The sequence below is a fragment of the Lissotriton vulgaris genome, chromosome 2_2, assembly GCF_964263255.1.
Source record: "Lissotriton vulgaris chromosome 2_2, aLisVul1.2, whole genome shotgun sequence".
In the NCBI taxonomy this organism is placed as follows: Eukaryota; Metazoa; Chordata; class Amphibia; order Caudata; family Salamandridae; genus Lissotriton; species Lissotriton vulgaris.
In genome coordinates, this window is record NC_141688.1 from 194,968,613 (window position 1) to 194,986,234 (window position 17,622).

The following is a 17,622-nucleotide window of genomic DNA, read 5'->3' on the forward strand; positions in this document are numbered from 1 at the left end:
CCACAACATGGAGAGAGTGTCAGCCACCATTTTAGAATCTGTGACCAGGTCCCAATGTAATTGAAAAGAAATAAAAATAAAGGGGCTGGACAGGGGTACCCTAACCATCGATCTGGTTCTTGTGGGGCCCTGATTTCAAATGAAAATATTTTTGTGGTATTACCACAAAGTGTAGCCCAGCTCTTGTGTAATTTTGTGGTGGGACGGTGAAAGTGCAAGCTAAAAGGGTAAGGCCTTGGTGCGCTACAAGACCATGGCGGGCTGTAAGCAGCATGCGGTATACCTAGTCCAGTATGGTAATAAAATATTACTTTACATTAAAAAACCTGAGACATTCACTGTAAGAACACAAAGGGTAATGTGCAGTCATAACCAAGTGAAAATGGCAGTCAAAATATTATACTTTAAACTAAAAAAAAAACACTGACATTTGCCTGAAGTAACTGTAACTTGTACCCTCGCCATGCACTGCTGATTGCCTCACATATTGCATCACACATGACATGTTCTACTGACATCAATGCAACATTTGAAATTCCATCAATGACAACACTGTGTATGAGAGCACAAGTTATAGTTCCCTCAGTTAACCAGAACTGGTGAATTTGTGTTTAGTTTCTTTTGTAATTAAGTTTGAAATGTACACTAAATGTAAATGTTTTGCCTAACTATAACATCACTTCCTTTTTCAAAGAATTGCTGAGGTATATTCAATGTGAAGTAAGACATTCTAATACTTAACTCTAACGTCACTTTAACCTGTTTTTTTTCCTGAATGAAACAAATATGCGCACTACCCACTCGCATCCAACCAATCAGCATGTGATATTCTTAAAAAGTGATTGATTGTGTTGTGGGCCCCCTACTGTGAATCCACGTTTGTGTGCTCTCGGGATTTGCTATGAGTTTAGCTGATTCTGTGGATTTATATAGGAGTGGCGTTGAGACTGCCCATCCTCCCTCCCTCTGAGTGGTGTACTAGGTAGGCTGGGCTCTCTGTCCAAGAGCTGCTTACTTACAGCTGACCATGTTATAGCCCCTGTTTTGTCCAGTTCTGGCATAAGTAGTCTAATAATTGGCTTGAGATGTCAACTTTCTTTCCATTTTGACTGGCGCTATTACTTTAAGGAAAAGGTAAAGTATTTGTTTTCTACTGGCATTAATTGTACTTAAATTGGGGCGTATAAAGTCACCCTGGCAAGATGTTCAAAATCATATAGCATGGTTTCTCAGAAGAGATCAAGTGAGGTGTAGGAGCGCCACAAAGTTAATGTTTTACGATTTGAATATATATATGTATGATTTTTTTTAAGGACTATCAATAACAAGTAATAATGCACAAATGGCTGGCAATCCATAACCAGTCAAGGAATGTAAATACATAAAATCGACAGGAGTCATGTAAAAGCTCCTGAACACATTGAAAACAACCAACTAGCTAAGCTACCAAAAGAACAACCATAGACCGTAATTTACATTAACTTCTAGGCAAAGTAGTCCAGGATAGAAAACCTTGTTGGATTAAGGATGGGTAGAGTAGATGAAATTAGCATTTTGAGGGAAATTTGTGGAGAAATGGAGTGTTTATTAATTTTAGAGGCTACAGGCGTTTAAAAAAAAACAAAAAAAAAAACGGCCAAACCAACAGCCACGTAGAACTGATTGTCATTTTTTTTGTTTAGTTATTGTGTTTATTTTTCTTGTATTATTTCTTTCTGTTCATAGGATTTTGAATGTCACCATTTTTGTGAACCTGGCATTGGCCTTCATTGAAAGGCCTTCCTCGCTGACCAGTACCTCTGATGTGCGTTACCGTGGCCTGGCCTGGCAGCCGCCATGCGGTCTCACGGAGAGCATCGAAATGCTCACTTTCCTGATCTTCATCACCGATGTGTCTATGAAGGTGAGTGAGTGTATGTAGAGGTGAAGGAGCTAGGAGTAAGCATGCGATGGGGGTCCATACATGAGGGCCTCTCAAAACCCATTGCTGCTCACGCTCTAGAGGCATCTGGGGTGATGGCTGTTTACAGGCGAGGTTGAGCCTCTTGGATAGTTTTAGAGTTTGGCTTATTTTATTAACTATGTTGGAAGGCACATATGACTGGTGGAGCTAGGGAGTTTTACCTAGGTAGGGCGCGGAGGGAGGGAGAAAGGGGGGTGAAAGATATCCGCACAGATCAGAGTTGCTAAACCCTAGGTAGAACATAGAAAAAGGTATTGATACTCAAGAATATCGACAACCGTCTTCGATCAACTTTTGAAAAAACCAAACTTTTCTTACTGTCCCCTGTGTCCAGTAACCATGATAGTTTCCATAGCCTGATCCTGAAACTACAAAACTGGTAAGATTTACTCACACATCGCTTAGAATATGATGTGGTCTTTAGAAAATGTAACTACCTAATGCAAAACAAAACCTGACCGCACTAGAAAACTATAGACAGTAGAGAGGAGAACAGAAAATTCGACTTGTCAGTCTTTCAGTTACAGAAAAACAACAAATACCTACCCTTTTCTTTGTGGATGCAGTGCGGGACCAGTAAAGTTGGGTTACGTGGAGCTAAATAGTGGTAGTGGTGGTGGAATTACATGACCGCTGCCCCTTCAGCTTAGAAAATTGCTTGACAAAAGACCATGTAATACCAGCAATGTGTGAATAAATTCCATATTACTCAATGGCTTTGTTATATCTCTATACACAAATGACCTGATAACAGAACACTACAAACGTTCAATGTTATTATAATCCCAAGAAAGGGAGCGGTTTTGTAATATATCTGGCCTTAGGTCAAGCTCCGCTTATTTATAAGTCGTGCCCAACTCTGAGTGTTCTGCGTTCTACACATTTAGAGTTAGTCAACCCACCACCACGTCCAGGAGGCGGCTGAAACCCAGACTACTGGTAAAGTGGCTGACGACTGGTGGGTGCAGTTTACCTGATGGGGAAATGTGGTTAAAATCCGCTACTGCTCTCCTGTGTGAGTACGTTGCTGGTAGGTATCCACCGGGCAACCACTTGATTGTTTTTGAAGCATCAGCAAGGTGGAGTGGCGTCCATGATGAAATTGCCCTACAAATTGGCAAGCCAATGAAACCTGTTGACATTTCCAATTAAGATGGTCTAAACTTGCTGTTCTGAGTGCTGTCACTGTGAGAAGTAGAGTATGTAGAACTGAAAGTGACCCACAACTCCTTTTAGCTTAGAGATGTGTTTTTTTTTATTAGCTCGTTACGAGGTCCAAATGGCTGAGGGATGATGCAATCATCCACAACCTACTTTTCTTCGCCTCTTCTCACACAATCTCAAGATTTGGGCATACATTTCTCACTTTCCCTTTTCTGTTTTGGTCATGAAAGTTACTGATGATGACCACGTGAGCCAAGTGGTGAGTGCCAACCTGTAGCTCTTTAAGTGATACTTACCTGAACTACTTTCTGACCTCTCACACTCTTTTTTTTCCTTCTCTATTTTTGATGTGAGTTTGTGCGTGTGGAGTTAACAAACTCTAAACGTTTAGAACGCAGCACACTCGGAGTTGGGCACGACTGATAAATAAGCGGAGCCTGACCTTGGGCCGGATATATTTCAAAACCGCCCTCTTTCTTGGGATTAAAATAACATTGACAGTTTGTAGTGTTCTATGTAATTGGGTCATTTGTGTATGGATCAGTGAGTGGAGGGCGACCTGGCTACTATCCCTCCCCTTTATTTGATTTATTATATCTCTAGACATAACATGTTATCTAGGACTTCTATCCCTTCTGCCTAATATATTGTTCATATTTCATCAACGAAAAACCTGTTTTGTACTTTCTTGGAACAAACCGTGATTTGTAGACGCTGCATGGGCGGAGTGAAGTGTAGATTTATATAGATCTTGATGGGTGGCAACTTGTTCTGTTTCCTTATGTTCTCCATTTCAGGGCTATGGAGTAACAATGCTGGGTTTTCTGTCTGTTCATCCAGAGAAGAATTGTCTCGATTAGCTTTAGGTGACAAGTTACACTATCCGAGCCGCAGAGTTTCAGTGCCTCTCCCATTAGTTTACACTGAGGCGATGAAATATGATTGTACGCCAGTGCCTGCTTGGTAATATAAGTACATAGTATTTTTACAGCAAAAAGTCCACAATGTAACTGCAGCGCAACACGTGTCGCAACTGCATTTCAACTTGGCAACCTAGAATACTTCGAATTAATCATCTGGAGTAAGAGCACAGTATAAGCGGCGCAGAGTGCCCAACGTTACACGGTGTACCTGATGGTGCTAGGGCATGGATTCCTCACTCCTCTGAGTTCAAAGACTAGTGCCACTGCTGGTACTGTCTCTTCTATTTATCAGTGGTAATAAAGTCCGGTTCCTAAATGTGCTACCCTGTGCTCTTGAGCGGAAGGGTAGCCATTATTCAGCTGTGTACGTGAATGCGTCGACCCTGACACATACGTTTCAAAACGTCGAGCCTGTTTCACAGAGGTAAATTGAGACGAAAGTCTAACTTTATGACTTTCGGTATTCACAAAGGGCATTTACGAGCTGCAAAAGTTAGACTTTTGTCTCAGTTAAACTTAAGTTTTGGTCTTAAGTTTAAGTGAGACAAAAGTGTAACCTTACTAGTCATAAATGACCTTTGTGAATACCGAAATTTGTAAAGTTAGACTTTCGTCTCAGTTTACCTTTGTGAATCGGGCTGTCATTTATACCCTGGCCTCCACCACTAAACCAAAGACCCTGTAAAAACACTGTAAAGAGTTTCGTAATACAGATGGGGATTCTCCATAGAGGTCAACTGGCCCACGTCAAAAACGTGACTTTCAGCTGACCATGTTTCATATAACCGCATTGAGTGTGCGGGACCGATAGGCAGTTCTACATAATGCGCAAATGAACATACAGGTCACATACTGTTTAGTGAAATGGGCTGAGAAAATGGGAAAACCTAAAATTAAACCTCTGGATATGAGGATAGGTGGCAGCTGTGGTCCCCTTTGTAGGGAAGACTATTACTGTTGCATTAAGTAAATGGGATTTACTTTCTCCAAGAGGCGCGGGGTGATGGCCTTGTCACCCTACAACGCCATATAAACTAAAGATGTGGCCCTCAATCTTAATACATTATCTGCAGCTGAATTGGTCTATAAGAAGTGTGAGATGGTATGAAGAAACTGGGACTTATTCTTGTGGGTTGAAATTCTGGACATGGCATCATACTATAAACCTACCACTGCATTAACAAGCATATCCTAGTCAAGCTGTGTTGCACTTGGTTGATTTCACCTGCAGTACTCCTTTTGTGATTTCTGCTCTCTTGGTTGCTAACTTGATGCGTTTTATTCTGTCTTTTTCAGAGTTATTTAATAGGTTTGGAGGAATTTAGGAAAAACAAGTGGCTGATGGCCTACATTCTGGTCATTGCAGTATCGTTTGCTGATTGGACTGCATCTCTTTGTTTGCTTTGTAAAGAGGTAAGAACATTTTATACACAGCTGTTTGAAAGTGTTAACTGTCCTGGTTTCACCTGGTATCAGACGTCGATTTACTTGTGAGGGCGAGTAGCTCACCCATTGGTAGCTGTGCTGTTTCCATGCCTGTGTCGGGGAAACAAAACTGTGTGGCTCACATAGGCAGAATCGTACAGACATCACGCCAATCTTCCAGGCCAAACTATGAAACTATCCTATGTGAACCACGTCATCCTTACAATGCGCACCGTGTGCTGTAACCACTCCCTAAATTCCCATTTCTATTCACAGATTTTACAGCTCGTATCTTTCTCATTATTTCTTCTCTTGTTGAGACCTATGAAATCTAAGGCTCTGTTTTCTGCCATACTTCATGTCAGATAGTGAATATCCTACTATCCATCTTTCCAAATATAGGTATAGTGCACTCTACTTGCCATGTATGGCTCTCATAGAGCGCCTCTATCCTTAATTTCAGTATCGTCAAAAACCATTGCCATGACAGCAACAGTGGATAACAGAACTCATTACCTACTGTTGTGACGTCATAAAAGTCTTCCAGGCCAGACTGACAGGCCTTCCTGAGAGCCTGTCTGCGCTGCTTGTCTGCTTCGACTGAAAGAAGAAAGCACAGCTGCAGGAGGGTGGCGGAAGGTGGTGGGGGGGTGGTAAAGCGTGGCAAATGAGTGTTTACCTTTGGGACATGGATACATAACGGACCATGTTATGGCTGTCCCCCTCCCCATTTCTACTCTGCCTCTACACAGGAGGAGATGATTTTGGGGGTGATGCATAACCCAAAATTAAAGATGGATGAAAAGGAAATTATAGATGTTTTTTGTCTTGGGGTTTTGAGTGATGACCAAGACGACACAGGCCTCACTCAAGTTGTCTGATGCCACTCAGAACCACTAGGTGATTAACAACCCTGTAATTCACTGTTTCCCATCTATAATTCAAAATGTCAGGCTAAATATGATCACTGAAACAGATCTGTACTTGAGTTTACTCTGTGCACTATGGATTATGTATAGCTACTATCCAGAAAGTGATGGAGACAGCTGTGGATACTGCTTTGGTCACGCTATTGGAGACTGCAACGGTGCTTGAATATTGAGAGAGATGCACCGAGCTGGCATAGTAGTGGCTCAGTCATAACACGTTTATTTCCAGTTTCTTTTGCAACCTGTGCCACAACCGTCAAGAAAAAGTAATTCTGAGAATAAAAGGAAATTACTTCAGTCTTGATATGGCAGTAGGGATAAATGCAAAGAGACACGTCAAAGAGAAAATAAAGGGGTTAAAAAAAATATATTAAAACATACTGAAACATCCGTAGGGAAAAAAACGTCAGGCCATCAACATTCCCATCGGAAACCGAACATTTCAAAAGTATTCATTCAAGCTAATTCTTCGAAAGTTATTGAATTCGAGTTTACGCTTTGAATTAAAAATGAGCACTTAAATCTGTCTGCAGCAGGTTCTTTTACTCACTGTGAGTTACTTTACCTTAGTTGGCAATAAGCCCTAGAACAAGCTGAGGAATCTTGTCTTTTAGTTTTGTTACAGTGAACATGACTCTGTAATCAGAGTGACTTGGCAGTTTCGGTCTGAGGTCGAGTTCTCTGAAAGATGGGAGCATCCAGGGAATGAAAGCCAGCAGCTGCATCCTGTGGTGTTACATTAGTGAGAACTACCCTGAGTATACCCACATTGTTACAAGTGATAAAAAGAAAGTAGTAGGTGTTAGAGGTCGACTAGTGGGTTTATTGTTGCATAACAGTAAACCTAAATGTGTTGTGGACGTTTTGTCTTTTTACCTCTTCGCCGCCGCAGACATTCCGCCGCAGTGCTGAAAAAAATGCCGTGTGTGCATTTCGGATGGCCCCCAGCTGTCCTCCGCACACGCCTACTATGTCGTCGAACAGCCGGGGGCCGTCCGACTCATCGAAGAGGTTAATATATTGAAGAAGGCGATTGTAATCGGACACAATCAAAAGGGCATGACTAGTCAACAGTTCTTTAAACAAAGACAAGGGTAGCAAAAAAAAAACCAGAAACCATCCCCTTGAGTAATGTTGAAATGATCAGGTTACTCCTGCTCTGTCCCTAAAGTAGACTAGGGTTTGTACTCTGGTAACGTTCTCTATTTCCTGGTATGTATCTATAATAATAAACATTCAACCACACACTCAATCCTCCCCTCCAGATAACCTTTATTCCCCACTTCATTACTTAACCACTCGCGTCCATTCATCTTCCCCATGCATTTATTTCCCAATGCTTATCCATATCACTCCTCAAACTACCCAATCACTACAACCGTTCTCCCAGTCTATAACCATTCTAGAACCTTAACACCGCCTGGACACCACTGTAGTCAAACACTACTATTGATGATTCCTCCTTCCACCATACTCCACCTCCCCAAATTACATCTATAGTCCCTGCATATCCACCTTACACCCATCACTGCATATTATTCCTACTCCTAAATTATCACTCCCTTCACATCCATAACCACAGTGCACAATATAAATATGGCATCACAGTAATGACAGATAGGAGGCCCCTCATCTTCACAGATAATATAATATAGGGCTGTAAAGCTCTTCCTATTAAACACAACCCTAGTCCAATATTCACCTGCCTCTACCCCCTTCTATGCAGACCTCCACCCAATAATCGAGCTTTTATTGAGGCCTGAGTAGACTCAACATCGGATCTATCGTCCACTCCATCCTATCCTTCCCTGGTGACTTAAACATCTGGTTTGACAAACCCTATATTCCTCAACCAAATGTCCTCTTACTATGCTTGGCCATGCGAAACCTAACGCAAATTGTCACCGGGCCTGCCCTTAGAATAGGGCATATATTGGGCCTGATAATCTGCTACTCTACCACTAGTAACAATGCAGGGTAACTCACCACTCAGGTCGGCTGGTCATCTCCTTCTCATAACAGATTCTTTCAAGACTCATCTCTTCAACCCATTTAGCAACAACCTACAGACCCTTGAATAAGTTGAATAAGCATTGAAGTTCATCTAGACGCAAGCACATGACTGGAAACCATAGATTCAGTAAAGAAGGTACATGGCTGGATGACCACAACAAAGATTGTTGATGAATAAAGACCTGAACAAGATAAAATGACCAATCTCGCACTGCAACACTACACTCGCAAATCAAAGAACCCTCTTGACAAAAAGCATCTACAAACGCACAACAGAAAGTGTACATCATACATCAAAAAAGCAAAGAAAATCTAATATTCATGCAGGAACTTCTGCTCCAAGTGCCAAACAAAGGAATGCCATAAATGCTATTAGGATTCTAAAACCCTAAAATTACTCTAAAAACGACCCCCCACTCTCAAGAAAACAAGAGTAGCAGCTGTCCCCCAGAGATGTCACGAGTGCTCCAGAAAAAATGCATGGATCTCTAATGTTTTTCTGAAAAATAGCAGTGATGGAAATTCTGTAGCTTGTATAAGCCACTGGTCCAGCTGTCTGTCCTGCAGACCTAGGTCACCAGAAATGTTCATGAAATTTCTATTAATATATATGCGCCTATTGAAACATTGAATATAATCACTGATTCTCCACCCACAGAGAATCTTCTAACAAGACCTAACAAATCCTAGATAAAACCAATAATCAAGAACCTGAACCTAGAAGACCCTAATAGCTATTTCTGATGGACCCTTTATTGGCAAACTTCATGATAGAGCAGCATTTCTCGCTAATCCTAGAAGACACCACTTACTCTCAGTCCATCAAACAGGATTTTTCCCGGGAAGACTCACAGAATCATCTTTACCAGCAGTGGCCCATCCGTACGGGCTGAGGGGCCATGCACCCCACCTTTTTCCATGGCAAGAAGAGTGTCTGTTAGGCTGTACACAGGTCAGCCTGACGGGCACTCTTCTGGTACAGGTCGGGCAGCCAGGAGCTAGACTCGTTAAATATGTAGGCTTCCGGCTACCTGAGCTGACCTTTACCTAGCAGATTATTTCACGGCCCACTGGGTGTGACTTCCTCAGCCTGGCAAAAGTGCCTCGAAGGGCCCCCTCCCCCTCATGATGACATGGTGCGTCAACGATTGCTTCGGACTTGGGTGCTTCAGTTTTAAGCTCTGAAGTGTCCAGGGCCTTGTGTCAATCAGTGACACCTCCTCACTGACTGGGCTGGTGTCGGCAGTCTCACTGACCCCATCCCACTCTGTGACAAGATTCGGACTGGTGTCTTCCCTTATTGGCGGACCTGTCGGCTAATGAGGAAAGCGGTACAAAAGGGGGTGGTGATGGACGGAGCATCTGAATCAATCAAACACTCACACCCAGTCAAAAGATCTGGGTTTAATCCATCACCATTCTTTAGCCCACTCTGCCACCCCAGTTCAGACATGGCTATATGCAAATCAGTCTGACCCTGTGCCTCATGGGAACAGTCCAGCCCGAACTGCCAAGCCATGTCTTCCCTGGACCGGAAACAAGCTTCCGAGGATGGCATGAACTCCAGCAGGCTTTCTCCCACGATGTTGTGTAATACCTGCACAAAACCCAAAATGATTTATGACCATCCAATATATACAATCCTCTGCATGCCCTGCTCCTCTTCTGTTCTGAGCACCATGTCCTATATCAACTCCTACACAAAGCTGCATGCCCTCGGACCGACTTTTCTATATGTACCCTTGTGAATTTCCCATCTCACTCTAGTGCCCATTACCCCTTCCTGCTCGCCATACACCCCTCCTGCTCTCAAACTGGTAATCACTTGCCTGCAATCTAACTTTCCTTTGCACTATTTATTCACCACACCAATCATTCACCCAAGCATACCTACCCCTGAATCACCTGCTACCACAGATTTCTAATTAGGTCGTTGGAGCCTCCTCACCATTACTTTCACCCCACCAATCGGTCATATGGGCTAATATTCCCAAAACTCCCTCTAGAAATGTCGTATTTCCCCACAAACTGAGCTAATGCATATAAGGGTTTCTACTGAGAAGGTTAAACTCACTAACCAAAAAAAACTAAATTAACCAGTATTTTATGGTTCCGGATTAGTATGCTACTCGCTGTAAAGTGCTTCAGTGCTTCTTTATTGTAGTAAGCACTTTATAAATGCAATCATAATAAAATACAATACAATACAGTTGAGCAGTAGTAGTACCCGGGGAGCTTCTTTTGATCTTTTGATCCAGGCAATGTAGATTTTAGTTCTCTGTTGTTGAAAACTGCAGTGGTTGGTGTGGAGTTGAATTTGTATGCAAACTTTATAAAGTATGGAAGTGCTGGGGCATTCACGGTGAGTCGGATCTTCATGTGTACTCTTCCAGCCAGGTCGAAACTGGTGAAGGCAGTTCATCTTGCTGTCGAGTCGTCCGGAACTCTAAGGGCACATGTTGACTAAAAACGAGGTTTAGGGTCCTGATATTAGTGCCCAAGCCTTCACACCAATAATGTTATGCGACCACAAGTCTGGAATTTGACTTTGTAGCAATGCTCTCTGTTAGGGAGAATGCAGAATGAGCTTGAGGGAGAAAAATAAGCAGCGTCTTCCTAGCGTGAGCAAGGCATCTTGGGCAGGTGAGTTTCATTAGATAAGGCTTCCTACACTTCCAGTATGACATGGAAAATCTATTGTAAGGCTAGACGAGAGAAGTTAGAATGAGCTTGAATTGCTGACCTTTCAATAGATTACTACAGTCCTGGACATACTGGGGTTTCAAGGAAAAACTCCAGTAAACCGCATAGGTGTACTTGGTTCTCTCCCACAACTCTGAGACTTTGAAGGACTGAAAGCAATGGCCAAATGCGACGGTGAACGCCGAGGCAGGAGAACGCCAAGTAATGCTGGCGGTTGGCCAGGTGGCATATACGAAGAATCCTGCAAAGCATATACAAAGAATCCTGCAAAGCATATACAAAGAATCCTGGTTGGGCAATTGTAGTAGGTGAGCACAAACACAGCGATCACTACAGTAAAGTGGAGAATGTGAGCAGGAAGATCACCTTGATTTATTTATGCGTTTTATATAGCGCTTACTTTACCCAAAGGTGTCATAGCACTTTACAATAGAACCAAGTACATTCATAAGGGCTTCAGAGTGCATGGATTACATATAAGATACACAACAGATACAGGAGTATAAACCCAAAAAGAAATCGTTACAATGGTGTGTATGAAATATGTACAATTTAAACTCCGTGTGGATATAATCTGTCAGTATTGGCAGGAAGTGAGCACAAAGAATATAGTCTTAACATAATGATATCCCCACGATCACGCTATAAAGGGAGAGCAAGCCAGGCTGTAGTAAACGTGCCCTAGGTGGGACAACCTTCCCAGTTGAGCCCCCGCACTACAATAGGCATAAGGGAGGTGCGGCAGGACGACCTATTTACTGTGGATCGGTTGAACGCCGCATGCTAGGGGAGGCTGAACTGCAGAGGTGTGCAACGACTGTCTTCTCATCTCCAATATGGCCACCCTGGTCTCACCATTTCTCGCACCTGCTGGTTGCGCTGTACCAGAGACTGGAGAGCCAGCAGCAGCCCCCCCCGTATTTGGTCCCAGCTCGTGTTTATTCCCTTCCTGTGGGACGGGTGCTCGCCTGTCACCAGGTGGGGAACAGGGAAAGAAGGGAAGCAGTGCTGGTGGCCATCTGAAGGCACTCAGCAGGCAGCAGAGGAGGGTGTCGGCGGGCTTAAGGTCTGCATTACATGCAGTTTCATGGTCCATTGACACTGGTTAGAAATAATATTCAGATTTTATCCTGTCGTAGTTCCCGATGAAGTTGCACACACTCTGATGTAGTATCTCCACTTGAATAAAAGCTGGAAAAGTCTTGTGATTGCTAGTCCGTCTCATCGGATGCGTAGCTGCAGGCATCTGCCCAACGCACTCTAGCTCTTAGCATATAACACTTAGAAATCAGCAGGAAAAGGTCCTAAAAAGACGGATCCCTGCAGACCTATCAAGCAGAATTGGACATCAACCAGGATATGACACTGTGATATCTAAAATGATAATTTACAGACCCCACCCTGCATATTCTGTGAAGTATATAGTAGTCGTCTCTGCCAATTCAGGTCAGCCTGTTTGCTTATAGGAGGCTTTTCACACATTGTTCACACCTATTCAAATGCTAAATACTGGCTGGTAGAAATTGGTGAGTAAATGCTAATTGGCCCCTAGGAACTTCATCCATGGAAAAGGTAACATTCCAAATGCTGCTTTCCCTTAATATGTATTAAAAATTTGATTTCGCCATTGAATTGGATACTTAGTAACTATTAAAATAGCTTCTCAATTATTTTTCTAGCTAGTCCCATTTCAGAGATTCAGACGTTTATTCAGATTTTATTCTGTACTCTGTTTTTTTTTTTACAAAGAACAGCTAGGCCTGCCACAGTTAAAAATTGTTCTTCAGTGTTAGTCTATATAAGGAAATGTTAACATTACAAATAAGACGTGTAGAAATTAAAATACCTTGTACTTAGCCTGTGGACAGCAAGGGTTGATGTATTAATATTTAAGAGAGGCTTAAGCTTGTTGAAAGGTGTTTATTTTGTGAGGGCGAATTATTGCAGTGATAAAACTCCACTGTCTGGCTACAGTGGAAGTACTGAAGTCATGTTTTACACGGTCAGTGAAGTAGATGACCTAACTGGTGGTGCGAGGGTAATAAAAGCCCATGGGTTGCGACTTACATCTTACGCAGACGACACCCAACTGGTTCTGGCGATCCATAAGGACGGCCCAGTGGTGACAGCTAATTTCCAAAGGGCTATGCTTGCTGTCAGTACCTGGATGTCCTCCAATTTTCTGAGGCTTAACTCGGACAAAAACGAGGTCATGACCTTCGGTAAACTCTCCCCGGAATGGTCCTCCATCTGCCGCCTAACGCTAGCGTGCTAAAGACTTGCATCAGGTTTTTGGGTGAAAGCAATGGCCAAATCCAACACTCCACCCTTACTCCGACTCCATCACCCTCACCGTCTGCCCCTCCCCAGAGAACAAGACATGTGATTGTGTTGTTTATAGCGACTACTAGTTTTACTTGTCTCCCCTCTAACATGCAGGTTAGGTGGCAGGCGTAGGAGACTGACAAATTATCGTCCCACCACACATGTGCAGTTTACACCACAGGCGCATCCTGTGTCCCGCCCTTTCTGACACAGCTTAAAGAAGAAGGCAGGAGTCTGAGTTCACAGCTGTAACTGCACAGCTTTTCCCCTTAATTTATTTCTAAGGCAATTTCCCCATATGTTGATATGACTCATGTTTCACCTTGCACCATAATAAGACATGGGAGAGGAGGTATCAATTTTAGTACTGAGAAACCAGGTTTGCGTCCCTAGTCGGCTCAAGCATTTGAATCTGAGCAAAATCACACACTTAATTTTCCCATGCCTTCAATAAGTATTTATGTAAAGCGCTATAATGCCCTTGGGCCAAGTTCGCGCTATATGAAAACTGAAAAAAGGATTGCAGGCTGAGGTAAATCCAGCGTGCGGCACAGCACAAGCTTGGCCGCAGTTAACTTTAGTCTTCGTTTGTATTCCGTTGTGTGTAAAGTCGGTGCTTTAGAAACTATACTGGGCCCTTTCCCTTAGAACCTTAAAAATAGCTTTCTCTTCTTCTTTATATTACCCACTCATTTGATAGGTTTTTCATCTTGTATTGCAATATTTTGTATCGCTGTTTTTGTATTACTTATTATTCGAATAGAGCTTTCAAAAGAATCGACACTGGAAAACTCCTTTAGGATCTATATTGGCCATTGTGAATAGGAAGCAGAGCGCTTTAGACTGTCACTAGGAAGAAGGGCGCTTTAGAATGTGCACTGGCCTTTGTGATTAGGAAGCAGAGCACTTTAGAATGTGCACTGGCCATTGTGATTAGGAAGCGGAGCGCTTTAGAATGTACATTGGTCATTGTGAATAGGAAGAAGGGCGCTTTAGAATGTACACTGGCCATTGTGACTAGAAAGCGGAGCGCTTTAGAATGTACACTGGCCGTTGTGACTAGAAAGCGGAGCGGTTTAGAATGTACACTGGCCGTTGTGATTAGGAAGCGGAGCGCTTTAGAATGTACATTGGTCATTGTGAATAGGAAGAAGGGCGCTTTAGAATGTACACTGGCCATTGTGACTAGAAAGCGGAGCGCTTTAGAATGTACACTGGCCGTTGTGACTAGGAAGCGGAGCGGTTTAGAATGTACACTGGCCGTTGTGTCTAGGAAGCGGAGCGCTTTAGAATGTGCACTGGCCTTTGTGAATAGGAAGCGGAGCGGTTTAGAATGTACACTGGCCGTTGTGTCTAGGAAGCGGAGCGCTTTAGAATGTGCACTGGCTATTGTGAATAGGAGCGCTTTATAATGTACAGTGGCCATTGTGAATTGGCAGCTGGGCGCTTTAGAATGTGCACTTGCTGTTGTGACTCGGAAGCGAAGCACTTTAGAATGTGCACTGGCCATTGTGATTAGGAAGCAGAGCGCTTTAGAATGTACACTGGCGTCGTGACTAGGAAGGAGTGCGCTTTAGAATGTACACTGGCCGTTGTGAATAAGAAGCGGAGCGCTTTTGAATCTACACTGGCCGTTGTGAATAGGAAGCTGGACGCTTGTGGGGTGGTGTAGAAGCAGACCAGGAGTCAAGGTATCTGGTTCAGTGGGTTTATTAGCAAAGAAGGGTTTCTAGGGGAAACAGTTAGTATTTAATGTCTTTACAGTCTGTTCAACCAAGATACAGCACTTTCCAGTGCAAAGCCTTCTGGGACTTGTAGTCTGGTTCGATCTCCTCTCTATTGCGATTTCTGATGTCAGGATTGATGGCCGTTGGTCACCGATACCCAAAAGGAAAGAAAAAGAAAAGAATCTTGTAAGGGGGTGGTTCGGAGAACATAGGTTTTGACGCGGGAAGTGAGGGGAGCTGTCACTTAAACCGTCACCAGTGAGTCACGCGTGCGCTACTGCTTTACGCTGTAGACTGGCCTGTTACTCTGAAGCTTCCCCTCCCTTCACTCCCTCCAGTGCGCGGCCCCAGACAGAGGAAATGCGCCCTGTACCTTGTGGAGCCACGTCCCTCCAGGGCCGTGGCTCGAGTTGTCGTGTAGCCAGTTAGGGTATGGCTGCCCGTCTGTTCCGTCCTCGGGTTCTTCACCGCTCCGGCTCTCTTCCTCCCTCGCGTCGGCTTCTTCCGGGTGTAGGCTTCCAGCGCTGTTCTGCAGTCACACCGAGTAGGTTCTAGCAAGCGTCCTCTCCTGGCGTTCTTCGTCCGTTGGTCCTGCAGAACGACTTCCTCCTTCGGTGGCATCCCATTTGAAGGACTCCGCCCCACGTGACTTGTACGACTCCTCCGGGCAGCCTGACACCTTAAAGGGCCAGCGGTCCCCGGTCCAGCTCTGAAAAAACATGAGAGAAGACGGGGAAAGGTAATCGGGAAAATGTTCCAATGTGTCCAATGTAGGTGTTCCCGACTGTACATCCAGCTCCTCCTCACAACGCTCTAGAATGTACACTGCCCATTGTGACTAGGAAGCTGAGCACTTTAGAATGCACACTGGCCGTTTTGAATATGAAGAAGGGCGCTTTAGAATGGGCACTGGTCATGGTGAATAGGAAGCTGGATGCTTTAGAATGTACACTAGCCATTGTGAATAGGAAGCTGAGCTCTTTATTATGTACAGTGGCCATTGTTAATAGGAAGCGGAGCGCTTTAGAATGTACACTGGCCGTTGTGAATAGGAAGCTGGGAGCTTTAGAATGTACAGTGGCCGTTGTGAATAGAAAGCTGGGTGCTTTAGAATGTACAGTGGCCAGGGTGAATAGGTAGCGGAGCGCTTTAGAATCTACATTGGTCATGATGAATAGGAAGCTGAGCACTTTTATAATGTACAGTGGCCATTGTGAATTTGAAGCGGAGCACTTTAGAATGTGCACTGGCCATTGTGAATAGGAAACTGGGTGCTTTAGAATGTACACTGGCCGTTGTGAATAGGAAGCTGGGTGCTTTAGAATGTACACTGGCCGTTGTGAATAGGAAGAAGGGCACTTTAGAATGTGCACTGGCCATTGTGAATAGGAAACTGGGTGCTTTAGAATGTACACTGGCCGTTGTGAATAGGAAGCTGAATGCTTTAGAATGTTCACTGGCCGTTGTGAATAGGAAGCTGGGTGCTTTAGAATCTACACTGGCCATTGTGAATAGGAAGAAGGGCGCTTTAGAATGTACACTGCCCATTGTGACTAGGAAGCTGAGCACTTTAGAATGTACACTGGCCATTGTGAATAGGAAGCGAAGCGCTTTAGAATGGGCACTGGTCATGGTGAATAGGTAGCTGGATGCTTTAGAATGTTCACTGGCCGTTGTGAATAGGAAGCTGAGTGCTTTAGAATCTACACTGGCCGTTGTGAATAGGAAGCAGAGCTCTTTATTATGTACAGTGGCCATTGTGAATAGGAAGCGGAGCGCTTCAGAATGTACACTGGCCATTGTGAATAGGAAGCGGAGCGCTTTAGAATGTGCACTGGCCATTGTAAACAAAAAGCAAAGCGCTTTAGAATGTACACTGGCCATTGTAAATAAAAAGCAGAGCGCTTTAGAATGTACACTGGCCGTTGTGAATAGGAAGCTGAATGCTTTAGAATGTTCACTGGCCGTTGTGAATAGGAAGCTGGGTGCTTTAGAATCTACACTGGCCATTGTGAATAGGAAGAAGGGCGCTTTAGAATGTACACTGCCCATTGTGACTAGGAAGCTGAGCGCTTCAGAATGTACACTGGCCATTGTGACTTGGAAGCTGAGCACTTTAGAATGTACACTGGCCATTGTGAATAGGAAGCTGGGTGCTTTAGAAGCTGGGTGCTTTAGAATCTACACTGACCATTGTGAATAGAAAGCTGAGCTCTTTATTATGTACAGTGGCCATTGTAAATAGGAAGCTGGGCTCTTTAGAATGTGCACTTGCGGTTGTGACTCTGAAGCAGAGCGCTGTAGAATGTGCACTAGCCGTTCTGAATAGGTGGCTGGGTGCTTTAGATGTGCACTGTTTATTGTGAATAGGAAGCTGAGCGCTATAGAATGTACACTGGCCCTTGTGAATAGGAAGCTGTGCGCTTTATTTTGTGCTCTGGCCATTGTGA

General features: G+C 43.8%; 1 protein-coding gene across 1 annotated transcript in view; it reads left to right on the forward strand.

Moving 5' to 3' along the window:
- TPCN2 (two pore segment channel 2) overlaps window positions 1-17,622 on the forward strand; it is a 236,195-nt gene that overhangs the window by 74,709 nt on the left and 143,864 nt on the right. Inside the window, exons 4-5 of the mRNA XM_086959528.1 lie at window positions 1,726-1,903; window positions 5,347-5,463. Coding sequence (XP_086815654.1) covers window positions 1,726-1,903; window positions 5,347-5,463 — 295 coding nt within the window. The remainder of the gene's footprint in view (window positions 1-1,725; window positions 1,904-5,346; window positions 5,464-17,622) is intronic.